The sequence below is a fragment of the Pelodiscus sinensis genome, chromosome 5, assembly GCF_049634645.1.
Source record: "Pelodiscus sinensis isolate JC-2024 chromosome 5, ASM4963464v1, whole genome shotgun sequence".
In the NCBI taxonomy this organism is placed as follows: domain Eukaryota; kingdom Metazoa; phylum Chordata; order Testudines; family Trionychidae; genus Pelodiscus; species Pelodiscus sinensis.
In genome coordinates, this window is record NC_134715.1 from 76,014,314 (window position 1) to 76,034,511 (window position 20,198).

Here is a 20,198-nt window from a genome sequence, read left to right on the forward strand (position 1 = left end):
TGTGGAGGTGGTGGGGAGGCTGGGGCTGGCTGTGACTGGGGTGGGGGGTAGAGGAGTCCAGGGTGGGAGCCAAGAGGCCAGGGCTGGCACAGATCCCATCTCTTCCCAGTAGCTGGGGGTAAGTGGGGGAGAGGACAGGTCTGCTCTTGCCTACTGTCTCCACTCCCCAGTGGCTGGGTCTGGTGTGGCTCCTAGTTCTCCCCACTCCGGTGGCCGGGGGAGAGGCCAAGTCTGGCATGGCCCTGGCCCTTCCTGGCAGCCGGGGGGAGAGCCAGGCTCACCCACCCCTGGGGACTGGTATAGCCCTGATGGCTGGAGAGTGGGGGGCCGAGACGCTAGGACTGCCTACCCCCTCAGACGGGGGAGAGGGGGGCTGGCAAGCGTAAGGAGCAGAGGGCACCACCCTCTAGTAGCATAATAAATATTAAAGAAAACCGAAGAGGATAATGGGGGATACAATATGTAAAAACAAGGCTGTGCAGGGAGAGAAGGAGAAGCGAAAAAAGGCCATTATATCTCCTGGGCCGCTTAAAATAGGATTCATCTGTAAACCAATTATAGTGACTAATCAAGGAAAATCGTGGGATGAAGAATAAATATGATGACTCTAAAAACAGCAATAACAAGGAGTCCGGTGACACCTTAAAGACTAAAAATGTTATTATGGCATACACTTTCCTTAGCTGCAACTCACTTTGGCAGATACATGAAATGAAAGAAAAAGAAACAGATAACAGGGATGCAGAGATGGGAGTGTTACATCAGAGCTAATTTATGCCATAATGAAATTGTTAGTCTTTAAGGCACCACCTGACTTCTTATTGTTGTTGCTGAAAAAGACTAACATTACACCCTCTTTCTGAAACCTGTTATCTAAAAACAACATCAGTGCTATAAAGACTATAATAGTAAAATAATATTGTCAACTTAAATTTGGGCCAACATTGACATATTGTAAAAAGAAGCTTTTATGAAATGTAAGACTAGCAAGAGTGTTACAAGGAGGAGGGAGAAAAATTGTTCTTCTTGGTCTCTGATGATAGGACAAGAAGCAATGGGCCTAAACTGCAGCAAGGGAAGTTTAGGTTGGACATTAGCAAAAACTTCCTGTCAGGGTGGTTAAACACTGGAATAAATTGCCTAGGGAGGTTGTGGGAGGTATTTAAGAGCAGGGGATTAGACTCAATGACCTTTCAAGGTCCCTTCCAGTTTTAGTATTCTAGCAGAAATGCTTCCATATTGAAAATATCCAATGAAAAGAGTTGTTTTTAAACAAACAAATATTCTTCATTAGCATTTAAAGCCCCAAAACTGCAGTACTGAGACTCTGATGTCAATGCTAAAGTGTCAACGAAACAAAACCAATTGATTTTTCACTGTTCAAGCTAAAAAAAAACCCACAAAAATATAAATAGTGGCAGAAACACGGGGGCTATGTCTACACTGCACCCGTTTGGTGCAAGAAATATGCAAACAAGACAGAGTGGAATATAGCCACGCCTCATTTGCATAATTAACTAGGCTCTGTTTTTGCATAAGAGGCTTTTGTGCAAGAGCCGTTCTTCCTGAAAAAAATGCAAGAGAACAGTTCTTGCACAAGAGGGGGGTTTTGCGCAAAAAGGAGCTGTGTAAACAGCTCCTTTTTGTGCAAAAGCCTCTTGCACAAAAACGGAGCCTCATTTGCATATTTTTGCGCAAGAGGCTATAGTGTAGACATAGCCTGGATTTGTAACTGTCTTTGACCTTTTATAATTAAAGATGTAATAGCGAAAGAAACTTGTTTGCAGCATAAGGAGACAAGGTGGGTGAAATATCTTTTATTAGACTAACTTCTGTTGGCAAGACAAGCTTTCAATCCACACAGAGCCTTTTTTCAGGTCTGGGAAAGGAACTCAAGAGTCACAGCTAAATACAAGCTAAACAGATAGTTTAGCATAAGTAGTAAGCACTTATTCTAAAGCACCATTCAAGATGAAGTGGTCCATCATTCTACCTTGACGCTGTCTTTCTAATAAAAGATGTGCATTCTTGGTTTTTTGCACCTACAAAGGGTTAAGCTACAAAAGTTTAATTACTTAATTGGCACTTACGTTTCCCTTCTAAAACAGAAGTTGGTTTCTGGCTTCCCAGTGTGATATTAGGGAAAATACTTGAAAGTGTTAGAACTCAGGTCCAAAAAATGACCAGTGAAGTGTAAGTGTTTTCAGAATTTCTGTCAACTACACTAAGACACAAAGCAAAGAAACCATCCATCACCTCTATATCCCAAGCTGTCGTATCTGCCTAACATTCTAGCAGCTCTCCTGAATTTTGTGAAAGTGCTTTTGAGGAATGACTTACCTGCATAAGAGGAGACAGGGGAGATCTGCAGAGGGTACAGCTGACTCATGCTGAGGGGCTGTTCATCACACTCTGTTGTCACCTCTACTACTTGGCAAACATCAGGAGGATTGGCAACTATCACTTGCTCCTCAGTACTGCCATCAAGGTGAGGCTGTCCTATAACTCCATAATAGAAAGAACAGTTAAGTTATTGCAAGACTCCTTGATTTGTCAGACACATTGCACTGTTGGGTTAGTAGCCAAATTCTGCGCTTTCCTCCACCTCTCTATCTAGCTAGGCTTCTAAGAAAATTTTGGTTGATGTTTTCAGTCTCTAACATCTTTAGAGCTGCCTCCTTCCTTTCCAGTTGTCACTGGAAATGCTTAAGCTCAGTAAGTGTGGCCCGCAGCCAGAGGTAGCCCACAAACTTCCAAAATGCAGCCCGTAGCTATGCTCATCTCCAATATACAAATGAGGCCTTACCGGAATGAACAGGGCTCAGCAAGCAAGTCTCCATCTTTATCAGAACATTACTTGCTCAAATCACTGATTACTGTAGACGAGGGATATAAAAGCTGCCCAGATAGTTAACTGGTTAAATGATTTGTTTAACCAGTTAACCACTGGCTGTGAATGGCAGGGGCTGCTCCAGTCCCTACTCACCACAGCCCTGGGGGCTGCTGCTTCTCTGCTGCACCATGGGAAGCAGGAGCTGCTTCTTTTACACCAACAGCTGCAGGCACTGCTCCTTCCCTGCAGCTGGTGGCAGGGGGTTTTCCTTACCCACCATAGGCAGCGAAGGCAACTTTCCCACCTGCAGCTGCAGGCAGCAGGAACTGCTCTGGGCCTGCAATCCACTGCGGCCCTGCTGGCTGGACCACTGTAGGTGGGGGGAGATCTTTGGTTAATCAGTTCACCTTTAACATCCCTACTGGAGACTGCACTTTTGTATTAATGATGATAGGGAGCTGCAATACATTCCTCTTAATGTCAAATGCTGTTCATGGCAAGCTGCCAGTTCTTTGTGGACTTTGGATGCCCTGACAGACATCCTGTGCTATAAGGCACAGTGGTTCAAAACTCAGAAACAGTGGCCCAAATGAATCCCTGGGTAATTCTACAGACTTCAGTAGTCTTAACCATGGACTGAATATGGCTAAGTTTCTTCTGGAGAGAGGAATGAAGCAGGGACTTCTTAACATCCCCTGCAATATCAGCTACGGTATATATATAAAAAGCAATGTCGAGCTGCTAACCAAGCTAAACACACCAGGGTGTGACTGTGACTGAAATGTATTTCACGATCTCTGCGCTGCAGTTTGGTTAACTATTAACTAAGGAATTTCCCAATTCAGCAGGCAAATGCAGCTCCACACCTCGGTTAGAAAAAGCTCCATATTTTTCCTTACAAAGTTGAGGAAGCCTATAATATTCTGCAAGCTCTTCATCCAAGTATCCCAAAACATTTTACTGACATTAGGTAAGCCACACAACACAGCTGTGAGACAACTAAATATTTTAAAGATGTTTTAGAGATGGGTAAACTAAGAAACCTAGAAAATAACTGACAGAAAACCTTGAACTTCCAGTCATGTGTTCAACCCACAGACAAATACTTCCTCCTTGTACAACTTCACTATCTCAACAATATCAACATAAAACAATTACACTAATAAAATTCATTCTATGTGTAGAAAATGGTGGGGGCATTATATTACAGAGAGCACATATGCAGTATGTTGTCTGTTCCCCACTATACTATGAAAAGGTTTTTTAAATTAACAGGGATTCCAGCACTGATGTGAAATACATTTGCTAAGCAGAAGTTATGCACAAATATAAATCTAAAATAACCAGCAGGTGATAAAAAGCTCAGGGTTAGAGCCAATCTCGTGTTTCACAGAATTGGCAGTCAAAAACAAAAGATAAACGCTACACTTTCATTGGAATATGATGGGTTAAAACTCCATACTCAGGCAAAAGTCTTATGGATCTCAATGGGAGTTTTATGGGAATGTGTGCAGCAGCATTTGGTTCAGAGTGATTTATGAGTAGTGATACACTGTTAGATTTACGGATTTTAAAATGATGGATTGAGTTGCCTATTTTAAAGAATAGGAATCATCATACTGGATCTGATCAATAATTAATGTATTTTGCTATTTTTTCTCTGACAGTGATCAGTACTGGATGCTTCAAAATAAGATAAAAAGTACCTATGTCACATGTAGAGAAAGAACGGTTACTTAACTCTTAACTGTGATTCTTCGGGATGTGTTGCTCATGTCCATTCCAATTAGGTGTGTGTGCGCAGCGTGCATGCACCGTCGTTAGTTTTTCCCTCAGCAGTACCGTTAGGCCCAGCAGAGGAGCCCCCTGGGGTGGTGCCGGTATATTGGCCCATTTATACCCCTGCTGGCTCCCTCACCCACTCAGTTCCTTCTTACCGGAATTCTCCGGAGAAAGGGTGGAAGGCAGGGATTTGGAATGGACATGAGCAACACATCTCGATGAATCACAGTTAAGAGGTAAGTAACCGTTCTTTCTTCTTCGAGTGATTGCTCATGTGCATTTCAATTTGGTGACTCCACAGCAGAACCTATGGAGGAAGGCTGGATGTTGAAGCTACAGAGGAGTGGAGGACCGCCCTGCCCGGGGTAGCGTCTTCCCTGGCTTGATGCGTTAGCGCATAGTGATTGGTGAAGGTATGGAGAGAGGACCATGTAGCAGCTCTGCAGATGTCCAAGACGGGAACCTGTGCCATGAAAGTGGTAGAGGCTGCCACAGCTCTTGCGGAGTGTGCTCTAAGAGGCGGGGTCGGTACACCCACCAGGGCATAGCACTCCTTGATGCAAGTGATTATCCAGGAGGAGATCCACTAGGAGAACATGGGTTGGCCCCTCGCCCATTCGCCGATGGCCACAAAGAGTTGCGGTGGCTTCCTGAATGGTTTTGTCCTGTCTAAATAAAAGACTAATGCCTTACGCATATCTAAAGTGTGTAAAGCCTGCTCTCCAGATGCGTGTGGCTTGGGGTAAAAGACCAGCAAGAAAATATCTTGGGAGGTGTGGAAAGAAGACACCACCTCGGGCAGAAAAGTTGGATGGGGGCAGAGCCTAACCTTATCTTTGAAAAACACCATGTAGGGGGGATCCAAGGTAAGCGCCCTGAGTTCAGATACTCGCCCGGCAGATGTGAGTGCCACCAGGAGAGACACCTTATAAGATAGGTATAGGAGGGAACACGTCGTTAACGGTTCGAACAGGGGTCCCATAAGTTTGGAAAGGACCAGGTTTAGGTCCCAGTAGGGACGGGCTGGCAGACGTGTTGATAGAGCCTGTCCAACCCTTTCAGAAACCTGCTGACCACTGGGTTAGCAAACAGGGTTTTCCTCCCTTCCCCCAGGTGGAAGGCCGAGATGGCCACCAAGTGAACCTTGATGGAGGAGGAAGAGAGGTCCTGGAGACTGAGATCCAACAGGTAATCCAGGATCAGGGGGACTGTAGCCTGGCCTGGGTGCACCCCCTTCTGGGAAGCCCAGATGCAGAACCGCTTCCACTTAGCAAGGTACGTGGTCCTACTGGAGGGTTTCCTGCTACCTAGCAAGACTTACTGAACCTGTTCTGAGCACTGAAGCTCCTCCGCCGTCAACCACGAAGCTTCCACACTGTCAAGTGCAGCAAGTGCAGGTCCAGGTGGCGGAGCCTGCCCAAGTCCTGGGATATCAGGTCCAGGTCTCTGTCATGGGTTTCTCGCATGACAGGTTGAGGAGGGTTGAGAACCAGTGTTGCCTGGGCCATGCCGGGGCGATTAGAATCAGGGACATCCTGAATTCCCGCACTCTGAGGAGGACCCTGTGAATTAGCGGGAATGGCGGGAAGGCATACAGCAGGCTCTGTGGCCAGGGGAGGAGGAGAGCATCTCACAGGGAACCCTGTCCCTGCCCCATGAGGGCACTTCTTGTTCCGCCCTGTGGCGAATAGGTCTAGATAGGGAGACCTCCACACATGGAAGATAGATTGAGCTACATCCCACTTCAGGAACCATTCATGTCCTGCAAAGGATCTGCTCAGCCTGTCCACCAGGATGTTTTGGGAACCCGGGAGGTACGAGGCCATCGGGTGGATATCCGCCCGATGCAGAGGTCCTACAGTTGAATCATGTCCAAGCATAGGCAAGGAGAATGAGCCCTGCCCTGCTTGTTTATATATGCCACCGCTATAAGAACTGGACTAAAAAACTATGGAATCAAAGTCCAAGGTTCTGCTGCCAGCCTACCAGGAGCTTCAGATGCGCATCTGATCAGGACTTCGCTCCCCACTACCATCACTTGTGTACAGAATACCTGGCCAGTATTCTGTCACAAGCAACTTCCAGGCTGGTAACTATAACAAATACACAGAACCTGAATGAATGGATGAATGAATGTTTATATGTATAAGGGTTAAGTAGTGATAGGAATAAGTAGTTAAAGTTGTTTGCTTCTATCTTTTCTTTATTCTTTATTATTATCTTTACAATAAATTTGGCTTTTTGCCTTATCCCCCTCATAAGATCCTGCTTGCTTTTATTGGTATAACATGACGGGGGTCTCGGGATTTGTTGGGGGGCTCCTGTTTGTTGCCTAGAGCCGGGCGCAGTCAGTGCCTGTTGTTCCCGCCATTACCACTCCTGCTCCTACGACGGGAGAAGTCAGGACATGGGGCCTAAGGGGGCGCTCTAGGAACATTCCTATTTGAAAAAGTGCGCCTCTGGGTAGCAGAAGTGTGCATGCCCAAGGATTTTAGGATAGCCCAGGTATCCTTGAGGCCATGGAGCCTCTGATCGGTCTGCTCAGAGAAGAGCAAAGGGCCCTAAAACAAGAGGATGTTTTGGAGCTCCAGGGGAACCCCAGAACCCTGAAGCCAGGAACTATGGCATAGGACCACACCTGTGGCCATCACCTGGGCAGTGGCATCCGCTACATCGAGAGTTGCCTGAAGTGCTGCTCTGGAGATCGCGCTCCTCTCCTCTTGGAGAGCCTGAAACTCCAAGCAGGAGACCCTGGGGAGCAGGTCCGTGAACTTGTCCATGGACGCCCAGGTATTATAGGCACAACATGCGAAGTGGACTTGCTGATTGGCGATGCGGTACTGGATACCCCCAGATGCGTAGACTTTCCTGCCTAGCAGGTCAGTTTTCTTGGCCTCCCTGTTCTTAGGGGTGGCAGTGGGCTGGCCTTGTCTTTCCCTGTGGTTGATGGCTTGTACTACTAGGAGCCCAGGGGAGGGTGAGAAAACAGGTGCTCGTTGCCCTCTTGGGGAACAAAGTACCTCCTTTCAGCTTGCTTATCAGTCAGGGGGCTAGATGCAGGGGTTTGCCACAAGGCCTTAGAAATTTTGGCTACAGTTTTATTAACCAGAAGAGCCACTCTGGAGAAAGCATTGGAGTGTAGGATGTCTACCATAGGGTCCGAGTCTTCCAACACCTTCTCTTCCTGGACCCCCAGACTTTGGGCCAGGCGGCGGAGAAGGTCCTGGTGGGCCCTAGCGTCCATGGAGGGCACGGGTGGTGTGGAATCACCTAAGGCCTCATCAGGAGAAGAGGACGACAACCCCTTCTGAACCTCTCCTACAGGGGCGTCCAAGTGCGAGGAACCCAGGGACGAGGAAGGGGGAGGTTGGCTCACCAGAGCCGTGCTCCCCCGGGGCTTGGAGACGACTGATCAGGAGGTAGCAACTGGCCCGAAGTGTTGCCAAAGGAGGAGTTCATGGGCCTGAGGAGACGGAAACCAGCCTGGGTGGATCTACATCCTGGCTTTGGTGGTACGCCCAGGGTGTCCAGAATGGCCACTGGCTCAGAGATTATGGGGGGCTACGTTTGCTGCAACATTGGCACAGGAACAGGCTGTGTCCATTGTTGTTGGTATAGGTAAGGAGGGCTGCGGTGCCAGGAACGGTGCCGAGAGCGGGAGTGGCGCTGCGAACGGGACCGGGAACCCCTTGAGTACTAGGTGGATTCCACCTCAGAGTCAGATGAATACGCTGAGGCAGACCAAGATGGAAATGACACAGGTGCCGACAAAGCTATCGCCTGTCTGGCCATAGATTCCGGCTTGCCACGGTGCCAAGGTGGAGGTGGTGGCATGGCGGTGTGGGCGTCCCATGCAGAGGTAGGTGCCAGGGCCCCCTGGACTGGTAGCGGTGCTGAACGGTGGTGTCACGACCTGGGGCGGCAGCGAGGGTAAGGACATCCCGGTGGCAGGTGCTGTGAACGGCGCCGCTGGGGTCTGTAGGGGTGGTCGGTGGCGTCCAACCTCCTGCACCCGACCTTCAGATGTCCTGGAAGGAGGCTGGTGCTGATTCTCTCCGTGCTGTCTGGAGAGTATCAGGGTGGGGGAAGGAGAGGGAGAGGAGTCAATGAGGACCCTCGCTGCCTCTAAGGCCTTCAGCATGGAGGGTTCAAGGAAGTCTTCCATAGGACTGATCTCTCTGCACTGGGAGGAAGGTCTGTCCGACCTGCAAGGCCTGGGCTCCGGACTCGTCGGCACCACGTGCCCCGCGGGAGGGTGCACAGAGGGTGCATGTCTGGATGGGGACTGGCCCCTGTTAGGTCTCCTCTTTTTCTGAGGTGCTGGAGACTGGGACCGGTGCTGGGACCTCTGCGGTGCAGGAGATGCGCAGTGCACAGAACTGTCCCGCACCAACGCTGGTGCGCTTTGAGAGGCCAGTGCCGGGTCCGACACCAGTGCCAGCCTGAGAGCCGCCTCCATTAGCAGGATTTTGAGGCGCGATTCCCTCTCACACTTAGTACAGGGTTTGAAGGCCTTACAGATCTTGCAGGCTTCTGTGAGGTAAGCCTCCCCCAGACACTTTAGACACGATGAATGGGGATCACCACAGGGCATAGGCCTGTGACACTTTTTGCAGGGCTTAAAGCCTTGCGGACCAGGCATGCCCTGCCGTGGGCACATGTCACGAAGTGGCGGGGAGTATCTAAACAGAAAATAACAAAAGAGTCCTTAACTTAATTTGCAGCTACTTAGCTGGAGACTAATTGAAAGAATGAGAAGAACAATGTGGAAGACAACCATGATGCGGTAAGAAGGAACTGAGTGGGTGAGGGGGCCAGCAGGGGTATACAGGCAGTCCCCGGGTTACGTACAAGATAGGGACTGTAGGTTTGTTCTTAAGTTGAATTTGTATGTAAGTCGGAACTGGTACATATTGTAGGGGAAACTCTAGCCAAACATTTCTCCAGAGCTCAGTTTTATTCTCCCACACCTCACTTCCCTCAGTCCTTTATTCTCAAGCTGAGGTGTCTGCTGAAAAAGCCGCTCCGCGTCTCCCTGGTCTGCTGGGGGGGGGCGCTAGCTTCACGTCTCCCTGGTCTGCTGGGGGGAAGCAGCTAGTGCGGGGTTGCCTCACCCCGTTTGTAAGTAGGGATCCGATGTAAGTCAGATCCATGTAACCCGGGGACTGCCTGTATATGGGCCAGTATACCAGCGCCACTCAGGAGGCTCCCCTGCTGGCCCTAAGGGTACTGCTGAGGGAAAAGCTTCTGACGGCGCGTGCACGCTGTACGCACACACCTAATGGAATACACATGAACAATCACTCGAAGAAGAATTATACAATACTGGAATACGAGGGATCCAGGGGAGAGATTTCTTCTAGTCCCAAAATGATGCTGAGATTATAAATGAATGTATGACAGAGTTAATAATTATACTCAGAGGTGACATAACTGCAGATACTATTCTTCTTAACAAAAGTATTTAACAAGAAGAAGGAAAGAAGTATTTTTCCCCACTTAAAAAAACTGTGTACACTTTTGTCCTGTAAAAAGACAAACAACTAATCCTCCCCAAACTAGAATGCTTATTTTATGAGGCAATCCCAGCAAAGGTAACTTCAAACATACACTTGACTAGCCTTTTTAAAAGTAGCCTGATTTACAATTCCTGCCATTTTGTTCCAGATATTAATTTCCACTGTAAACAACATTTTTCCTAGTTCTGCAGCAAATTCTCAACAAGAGCAGAGAGGTGGTTGGGGCTGAGGGTGGGAGGAGAGAGAGTCCCATGTTCATTATCAGTGTGAAACTGCTGTGTTGTGCAATGCCTTATTAAGAATAATCTGCCTTCACGGCCTTATCTTTCTTCAGTACCTGGAGAATTCTTTCCCAACCCCAAGAGATAACTTCAGTGCTCATCAGCAAAAATACAGCACCAAATGCCAAGGGCTTGGCCTCAGCTGTACCATGCTAGAATCATTTCAGGTGCTGTCTCCCTCTTCCTCCCCAGCACACAGAGGATAAATCTATTCTTCCTGGAAAGTTTTGTGTGTGTGTGTGTGTGTGGTGGGGTGGGGGGGGAGGAGGAAGGGGGGGATGGAGGGTTTGCTTTCTGTGTTAAAAAACTGCTTGGAGTAGTAAATAAGGTATTTCAAATTTCCATTTTTTTGAGCCTGGGTCCAACTTACTTGGGAAATACGTTTTACTACAGTGCTGGAATTCCTCCAATGCTAATTTTAAGACCCTCTGTGATAGAAGGAGCAGAAATCTAAACATGCTCACAAAAGCACAGTGCAATTAAATATACTGCTCCCTGGACACTGGAACACCGATTAATTTTCCATCAGATATGTCTCTGAGTGAAACAAGCTACACTTGGCTTTCAAAATAAACACGACATAAAACAAGCCATTGCAACTAAAACAGACCAAAGAGCAAATTAACGTATTTTCAAACACTTCATCTGATACAGAAAAAAAATGCTAGGCCAACTGGTGACTGGATTCCATTTCCAAGAACCTCACTGTAACAATAACTGCAGCAAAGAGCTGTCAAAACATAACCCAATTTACATTGCTAAGAACCAAGTATTCACATTTTACTCTGACAGCTAACTCCTAGTGCACCAGTTTTAAATGTAGTTTTCACTGATTTTCGCTGTTAACACTTTGATGTTAGCAATATACTCTGTTACTGACGTGCTGATTAAAAAAATGGGTCAAACCACATTTAATCTTTTAATATGTAAAACAATTTTTCAATCACCACCAAAATGGCTACCTGAATAAAGCCCTTCAAGCCATCTTGGAATCATGAGAACGTCACCCTCTATGTCCCAATGTTACTACCCATCATGCACTGGATAAAATATCAACCTGTTTGCCAGAAGCTGGGAATGAGCGACAGAGGGTGGATCAGTTGATGATTACCTGTTCTGTTCATTCCTTCTGGGGCATCTGGTGTCGGCCTGTGTTGGAAGACAGAATACTGGGCTACACAGACCTTTGGTCTAACCAAGTATGGCTGTTCTTATGGTTCTAGAGCACTGTATAGGGTTCTCTTTGGAATTAGGTAATGTTAGGAAGGGCCACCAAAAGGATGAAAAGTACTTTATTCTTCCCTGAGAAGATGAGCTTGTTTCTCCCAACCCTTACTAGCCTTGGAGAAAGGGAAAGCTAGAAACCTGAACTCATATCTTGGTTTTGTGACATACCTTTAGACCATAAACCTGATCCTGTGAACCACATTTTATAACTTTGGCATACTCCAAAATATAAAATACTGTTGCTAGGGTCAGTTTCATGCAGTCATTTGTACTATTCTCATACCATCTATGGCGTTTAAAGTCTAAAGACCGCATACACACTGGTTTACCACATTCATGAGAAGTATGCACTGAAAGCACTTACCTACAATGTTCACGGTACTGTCAACTTCACTTTTTATAGTGGAGGGTAGATAATAGTCAGACGAGATCTCTGTTATTCCATTAGTTACTGCAAAAGATGACTCGACTGGTTCTTGCTAGAATGAAAATAATGGAGTTGTGTCAGATTTAGCTTTGATTTATATTAGCAATTTTGACTTTATTCCCTATTCATATCTTTGTGCCAAGAACAGCAACATAATCAAGTCAGTATCTGCCTATCATATACTCACTGACCCCAGGTAGAAGCAGGATGAATATCAATACTTAAATTCTCCAAAAGGAGGACAAAGATAACTATATTTCCAAGCATTCTCCATTTAAACTGAAGCTAAAAGTCACTCTTTACATTGACAGTGAGTCTCCAAAGATCAATTAATATGCTAATTCTTATAGAAGATTAACATTCGGGATAATGAGGTTGCCAAACTGCCTTAAAAATGTTTTATTAAATATTCATCCTCATAGTTTTCCAAACATACTGCAGCACTGAATCCTTTCGTAAACAACACCCAAGGTGTTTGTACAGTAATTACTAATTCTAGCCTTAATTTTTCTTTATCACAAGAGCCCAAAACAAAACAAAAAAAGCATTATTTCTAAATTAAACCTTCTAAGTTTCATCATAACTGCTGTGATAAGACAATTCTGTTGGGAAAACAATACCTATTCGACCTATAACATATGTCTATGCATTTGCTGTATGTTAGCTGGGAAATCTATGTAAGTCTCCTTTGATTATACATAATAAATACATATAGAGAGAGAAGCTTTTACAAAACTGGGACGTTCTTCAACAGGCTATCACAATTTTTTAAAGCAGGCTTTAACTTAAAAAAAATCAGCCTTCCTTCCTGCTGGATGCCTGACCAGGCCTATAAAACATAAAGAACAAAATCTCATTTTGGACAACGCCAGGATTAGTATAGTATGAGCCTGCTTCAATTTTGCCGTGAAACTTGTGCAATCATTTACATCTGAGCAAAGTGAGTGCAAAACAGATGTAAAAAAATACCATTTTGATTTGGTTGTGTCTTATACTCACGATGCCTGGGTATAATAGAATGCACAAATGCAAGGAAAAGGTGAATTAGACTTCAACTGTTCTGTTCCTAGTCCTTCCCTCTGTAAATCCAAAAAACTCCATGATCATGGTGTCAAGAGATACTGTGGGGGCAGTGTGATGTTTCTTTTCTAATGGCCTTGCTGTAACTGGATAGCTTTTGGCAGGCATAGTTGCAGTACTACCAACCAGGAAGTTTCTATTTTTGGTCCTGATTCTTATTTACACCTCTTTTTATTTAAAATGGAGCCTTAAAGTGAATGAAATGTAATTTAATCCCACCTGAAGGACTGTGTACTCCGACACAGCAGATTAATAACTAGCATAAATGGAAATCAGGCCTTTTATATGCAAATATCAGCATCAGTCCTCATTCCACAGTTGGAAAGGATGAATGGTGACAACTTTCACTGGTCCATCACATAGAATCCATGCACAGCAAAGAAAGATCTGGACTATACAAAGTCAAACTTATATTTTACATTACTTAAGCCGCAGTTCTCTTTTGCCTAACACTGATTTAATTCAGTGAAGTCACTCCGGATTTAAAAAAATGAGCATGAGAAATGAATCAGGGCTATAGTCTATGCATGCACACACTCTTAGGAACTGTGGAAAAGAGGAAGCATATGGGACTGTTAATTGGGGAACAATGGAGTCTGTGGATGTATGTCATTATAAAGCAAATATTTTCACATATATCATCTAGATAATATGTACTGCTTACATTCAGAACAGCTCAAAGCTTGGCTACTGTACTGTAAACAGAGGGGAGCACAGGAGTCAGGTCAAGGGGCTGGGGCGGAGGTCTCATGTTACTTGGTCCCTGCCTTGAGCTGCTCCCATTACCAGCCAAAGGGAGCTGTGGCTGTGAGAGTGATGCATGCAGGTAATGGTGGTGCACAAAGACCCTTCCTCCACTGCTTCCTCCCCCCAGGGGCCACATGCCACAGGGACAGCACATGCTTGTGCTGCATCCAGCCAGCATGGCAAGGGGCAGCAGGACAGTCTAGCAGCTGCAGCAGGAGCCTGTCTAGGAGCATGCACCTCCAACTCCAGTGCCCCCATCCCAGCTAGCCCCCTGCACCGCTCGCGTGCACCTGCTGCCTCTAGCTGGTGCAGCATGGGGCCAGCAGGACAGGCTGGGATCCCCAAAGCTAGAAGGAGCTCACCTGGGAGCGTGCGCCATGCTTCCATCTGCAACAGAGCACCTGCGGCACTGCCCCTTTCTTGCACTGGGGCACACTAGCCTACTTTCACCTTTGGCTGTAAGTTATAATCTTGGTCCTGGAAATGTTTCTAGTGGGCTATTTCTCTGCTACAATTCCCATATGCCATGCCTAATGCTATGAAACCAATTCCAAAACCACCATTTACTCTTTTTACAGCAGGGCTGATCCTACTCTTACTGAAATCAATGACAAAATTCTAACTGATTTCACTGGGGACAGGAATGGCCTAAAAACAGTCAGGTGGACACAAGCAGGATGAATTTACAGCAAGAACTAACCAAAATGGTCCCAAATTGTCTTGAGACATGCACCAATTTTTTTCTGTGATTTTTTAAAAATCAGAATTGATTGTGGAAATTCTAGTGAAAAACAGATTCTCTCTTGCTATCAGTTGATGCTGAGTAAATTACCATAAATTGGAAAATGCTAAATAGAACACTTCTAAAAGATAAAATAAAGCACCAGCACCAACAGAAATCAGCATCTCCTTGCAGCATGGACTTGAGCACCTATCTCTCTAACAGGGGCAAGGCTTAAAATACAATCCTCTTGTCAGCAACTCCCTGCAACTAGCTTTAGATGGCTTCCTGCTGCACATGTTGGCTTTTAAGAATATCATTCGAAAGTAGCCGTATTGTATAAGGAAGCCAAGGTGCGTAACTCAAGCATTGCAAATTGAAGTGTTGTTCCCGTGCTTTTCTGAGCAACTAAAAGTTAGGCACCATGTCACAAACCTAGCTCCCTTTGAGCACTAAGCTTCCAGTCCTTCATCTGTTCCTGCTGTATATTATAGACAATGGAATTATGCCAGGCACTTTAACAGGCATCATGTCATGGAAAAGTTTCCCAGCAATCTCCATGGCTACGTCTAGACTGGCATGATTTTCCGCAAATGCTTTTAACGGAAAAGTTTTTCTGTTAAAAGCATTTGCGGAAAAGTGTGTCTAGATTGGCATGGACACTTTTCCACAAAAGCACTTTTTGCAGAAAAGCGTCCGTGCCAATCCAGACTTGGTTTTGCGCAAGAAAGCCCCGATCGCCATTTTCGCGATTGGGGCTTTTTTGCACAAAACAATACCGCATTGTCTACACTGGCCCTCTGCGCAAGAGGGCTTTTGCCCGAATGGGAGCAGCACAGTATTTCTGCAAGAACACTGACAATCTTACATGAGATTGTCAGTGTTCTTGTGGAAATTCAAGTGGCCAGTGTAGACAGCTGGCAAGTTTTTCTGCAAAAGCAAGTGCTTTTGCGGAAAAACTTGCCAGTCTAGATGCAGCCCATGAGATTGAGACACTATTTAAAAGGTAAAGTACAAAGTTTTCTTTTAAAAAAAATCTAAATCAAACCCACAGCTCTGTAGACTTGAAAATGATAAGCGTATTTCAATTTTCAAATAACATATTTGTAAATGAGTTCATCCTTCATCTATCTGGCAGGGTCTGAGTTAAGGATCACTTCTCCTCCTCCTCTAATAATTGATGGCATTTTAATAGCTGTCAAGTATAGAAACTGCAATCGTTTTAAAACATAAACAAATCTAAAATTGGCACATGTAAAGTTGTTAAAATAAGCCAGAATACTCTGGGATAGAGCATCCTGGCTCCAGCTTAAAGAGGCCGGTCAGTTGAGAGCTCATTGGAAGAGGGGGCTGCAAACACAGACAAACAGCTAAAATGTTCCAGTGTTACAGGATAACATAACTGAAAGACACCAGCTGCTACTCCGATCAGAGAAAGTATGGATAGAGCATTTGTTCTTTGCTGGCAATTTGCATCTCTCTGGGTGCAAATGATGATTGGCACATACATTAAAATTAATACTGGTGGCTATGTAATCTGCATAACAATTAAATAATGTAGTCTTAAAACAATCTTAAACTCAGTAAAAATACAATTAAGTGATATTTTAAATATTAAGTATGTTTATGTATTAAGTGACACAAATGCAAGCACTGTTTTGTTTGCCATCTCCCTCCACTGAAAACTATTGTCCAACTGTGGAGAATTTGATGCATCAGGAGAATTTTTTCCAGAATTCAGTTTTAACAAGGCTGCATTTCAAAAAGGGCCTTAGAGATCATCATGCATAAAATCCTTTCTCATGTCCTACTAAGTGGAGAAGCTCACACATATATAAAAACTAGTTCCTTCTCCTCAAAACTTTCATTTTAATTAGGGAAAATACAGGGCCATACCCTGCGATATGTACTCAGGCAGAATTTCTGCTGACTTCAAAACAGCTAGGGCCAAATTCTCCTCTGGTGTAAGCAGACAAAATTCCCACTCAATCCTGACATAGCTGAACCTACTAATGTCAGGGCTGAATTTGGCCTCTTTTTTAATAGGGAGTATCAGGGAAGTTAGCGGTTGCTCATTACTGGATACTGCTACAGATCATACTGTACAAAGGAGTTGTGGTTTCTGTCAGTTTTCAAATTGTGGGGTAACTTGCTGTTATTGTGGCCACTGATTTCAATGTCAGCTTTGCCTGAGAAAAGGTTGCAGGGTTTGCCCTATGTCCTGCTAATGATTTGAGACTGCAAACTTTGTTTTCAATTGTTTTTTTCTGACCAAGACTTCTGATTTTGTTCTGGCTTACGGCCCAGTCCTGCTAACATTTACTCTGTAGAATGCGTCAGAGTCTTTCTAATGACTTCAATGGAACTACTCCAGATAGGAAGCACAACTATTGGTAGTGAGCATTTGCAAGTTCAGGCCCACAATATGTTTTGGCAGGAACTCCAATCTCAGTTCAGGCATGTGCAAAGGAGTCATGAATACAGTCTGGAACCATATCAGAGCTACCATTCTTATCTAATTACAAACTAATTTCCAATACAACGCTATCACAAATTAATTACCCTGGGTGTTTTTGTTACCTAAGACCATTCCCTACATATTTATTCTATTTCTAATAACATACATGTGCATTTGCTAAATATATCCAGAAGCTGCTGGTTTCCCAATATCCAGCTGCAACACAAAGGCAAGTGCTAGTCTGATCACATCAGCCACAGTTTCAACAAACTCCATGTTAAAGAAAAGCAATGTGTGTCATTCTGAAGACATGCGAGAAACCACAAGCAAAGAAAAATGGTGGAATGAACTGCAAAGTAGCTCGGATACTATTTTAGGTTGAGTATAACTTTTCTTATAACAGAATTACTGACACAAGCTAGAGTGTCTCTCACTGTGGAACAGCCAACTCTTACCTTAATTTGTTTGGATTTGTCATCCTTCTCGGTCTTTGGTTTTTTTCCTGGAGCAACAGAAGGAAGGAAGGAAGGATTGTTACAACCAATTGTGAGAGAAACAATCACCTCTCTTACACCCATGTTCCCACCCCAGCCAAAAAAACCAAAACAAAACAGTTAACTAGGAAATGTCATACAGTGCTGTTTAATTCTGAACACACTTTATCTCTGAGGCATCAATATATGCAGTTCACCACACGTAGATCACCCCCTCAATTCAGCCTGGCTTGGAGGCAAGAGGCATGGAATAGCCCCAGAAAAGATGGGACAATTTTCTCAGTGGAGATGCTGAGAGCCACTGAACCAAACTGTACACCTTGTATGTGATGGAACCACTTCAAGCCAAGGGGTGAGGCAGCACCCCCAGGATCACTAGCTGCAGCACCTATAAATGGTCTTTTTTTCCTGATAGATAGCATAGAAAGTAGCATAGGAATCTCTGACTGACTGGGAAAAACAGAGTGGCCAAAAGGAGCAATAGGTATCTAGAGGCAGATAGGAATAGAGGACTCAGGTAGGCAACCTAGGATCTGGGGCAGAAACTGGCTGAATGACATAGGATGGGAATCAGATTGCAGAGAAGCACTAGGTCTAGTTGTATTTTCTGTTTTCTTTGAAATTCATCGCCACTGTTTATGAAGAAAACATAACTTAAAACATAACTTTCCACAATTCCTCTAATCTCCTTCCATGACAGGAGGATATCTTTATCAGAGAGAAATCTCCCAAGAGGCCTGAAGATGCCTGATCTTTTCTCCCTTATGAACACACTATGGCAGGGGTGGGCAATGCAGCTTCAACCCACCAACATGCCGCATACGGCCTGCGGCTGCCTCCCCAAGATCCTTTTGCACAGAGTAGCTCATGCCACTTTAAACATCCAGCTGCTCTCTGCTCTGGACACTGGGGAAACAGAGGGAGAGGCTGTGTGTGCTGACCCCGCCCTCCAGCAAAATCTCTCAGCTCCCATTGGCCAGTTTCCAGCCGATAAGCACTGAGAAATTTTGCTCAGGGGCAGGGACAGTGTGCAAAGCCTCCTCCCTCCCTTCCTCTTCTCCTTCTGTCCCCTCCCCACATGCTGGAGCAGAGCCACATAGAGCAGCCAGATGTTTTGACCAGCCTTCCTTAAGTTCCTGTAGAGCTGCTGGCTGAGAGCCATTTGGGTAAGCGCCTCCTAGCAAGATCCTGCCTCTGGCACTCCACCTTCCCCTATCATTCCCCCCAATTATCTGCCCCAGGCCACCACCCAAACCTTCTGTACCCCCTTTCCCGATCTCCTCTAGGTCACAACTCCCTTCCAGATCTTGTATCCCCTCTGCCCCAGGCCAGAATCCTCTCCTGCACCCATACCCTTTCCTGGACCCTGCACCCCAAGTTCCTGCCCTAGATCACAACCCCCTCCTTCACCAAAACTCCCTCTCAGACCCCACACTCTCTCCTGCACCCCAGTCACCTACCCCAAGCTCCCTTCTGAACCCAACCTCCATTCCAAACCCCATACCCTCTCCATAGATAAGAAGGCAGATACTTATCATAGATTAATGCTTTTTCGAACACTACCCATCAGCACTTCTTTCAGAAAGAGTTCTTTTTTGCACAGGCAAAGCGGGCAGGAAGGATATGCTACAAAGCATTTGCTTTTCTAGTATGCCTGTTCTAGTGCTAAATGACACTCAATTAGGACACTTACTTAGGAACTTCATAGGATGGGGGAAAGGTCAATTTGTTTCTCTGAGAGAGGAGGTGAAATGTTTGGAACATTGTACAGATTGGACCTGCTTGGTCCAGCACTCTTAGAACCTGACCAGTCCCGGATGAGGGATTTTGCCAGACCAGAGGAGGTCATTTCTGGCCCCCCTGCCACCAGCTCCCTCCAGCCCTGGCCCCGCTGCTGGTCTCCTAGCTGGTTCCTCCCTCTCACTGGCCCCCACTGCCCTGGCAGCCCCTGATGCAGCGCCCAGCAGCCCCACTGCCTATGTGCACCAGGTTCTAGCTGCAGCGCCCGGCAGCTCCACTGCTTCTGTGTGCCAGTCTCTCACTGCAGCCCCCGGCAGCCCCGCAGCCTCCGTACACCCAGCTCCTGCTGCCTTACTGGGCAGCCCACTATCGCACGTGGGACTCCCACTGTCCTTCTGGTGTAGGTTGGGTTCCTGCTTCCGTGCCAGCTTGCAGGGCGCCCAGTGCTAGCTCTCCACCAGGACTCTCTGGTCCTGGAACATCCATGGTCCAGATGTTGCGAGACCAGAGAATCCCAGTTAAGAGAGCTTCAACCTGTAGAAGCAAGCAAGCTTTTCAGTTTTAAATGTAGCAAACATCAGAATTTCTATGTTACACTTTGACCATAACATGTTTCCTTGTTGCTTCACATATGAAACAGACCAGATATCTGTGGTCAGAGCCTCAGATGCTAATTGATATAGCTCTATTGTCTTCAATGAAGCGAATCCAATGTATATCTGATACCTGATCTTCAAACATTATATCGCGTGTGAGAGAGAGAGAGAGAGAGAGAGAGAGAGAGAGAGAGAAAGAAAAAATTTCCTAAACTCAGGAATATTTTGGATAACTACCAAGGTGCAACCGCCATCTTTGGCAGGTCTCAGATTCTGGAATAAATGTCTCCATC

At 45.7% G+C, this 20,198-nt stretch overlaps 1 protein-coding gene across 3 annotated transcripts in view; it reads right to left on the reverse strand.

The window, feature by feature from the left end:
- Window positions 1-20,198, reverse strand: part of IRF2 (interferon regulatory factor 2) — an 82,110-nt gene that overhangs the window by 10,502 nt on the left and 51,410 nt on the right. For 2 of the 3 annotated variants that reach the window (XM_006130171.4, XM_075930285.1), the window contains exons 5-7: window positions 17,531-17,577; window positions 12,007-12,121; window positions 2,341-2,505 (exon numbers count right to left, since the gene is read on the reverse strand). In XM_006130171.4, the coding sequence (XP_006130233.1) occupies window positions 2,341-2,505; window positions 12,007-12,121; window positions 17,531-17,577 (327 nt within the window). The remainder of the gene's footprint in view (window positions 1-2,340; window positions 2,506-12,006; window positions 12,122-17,530; window positions 17,578-20,198) is intronic. The other variant, XM_006130172.4, reaches the window with a different exon arrangement.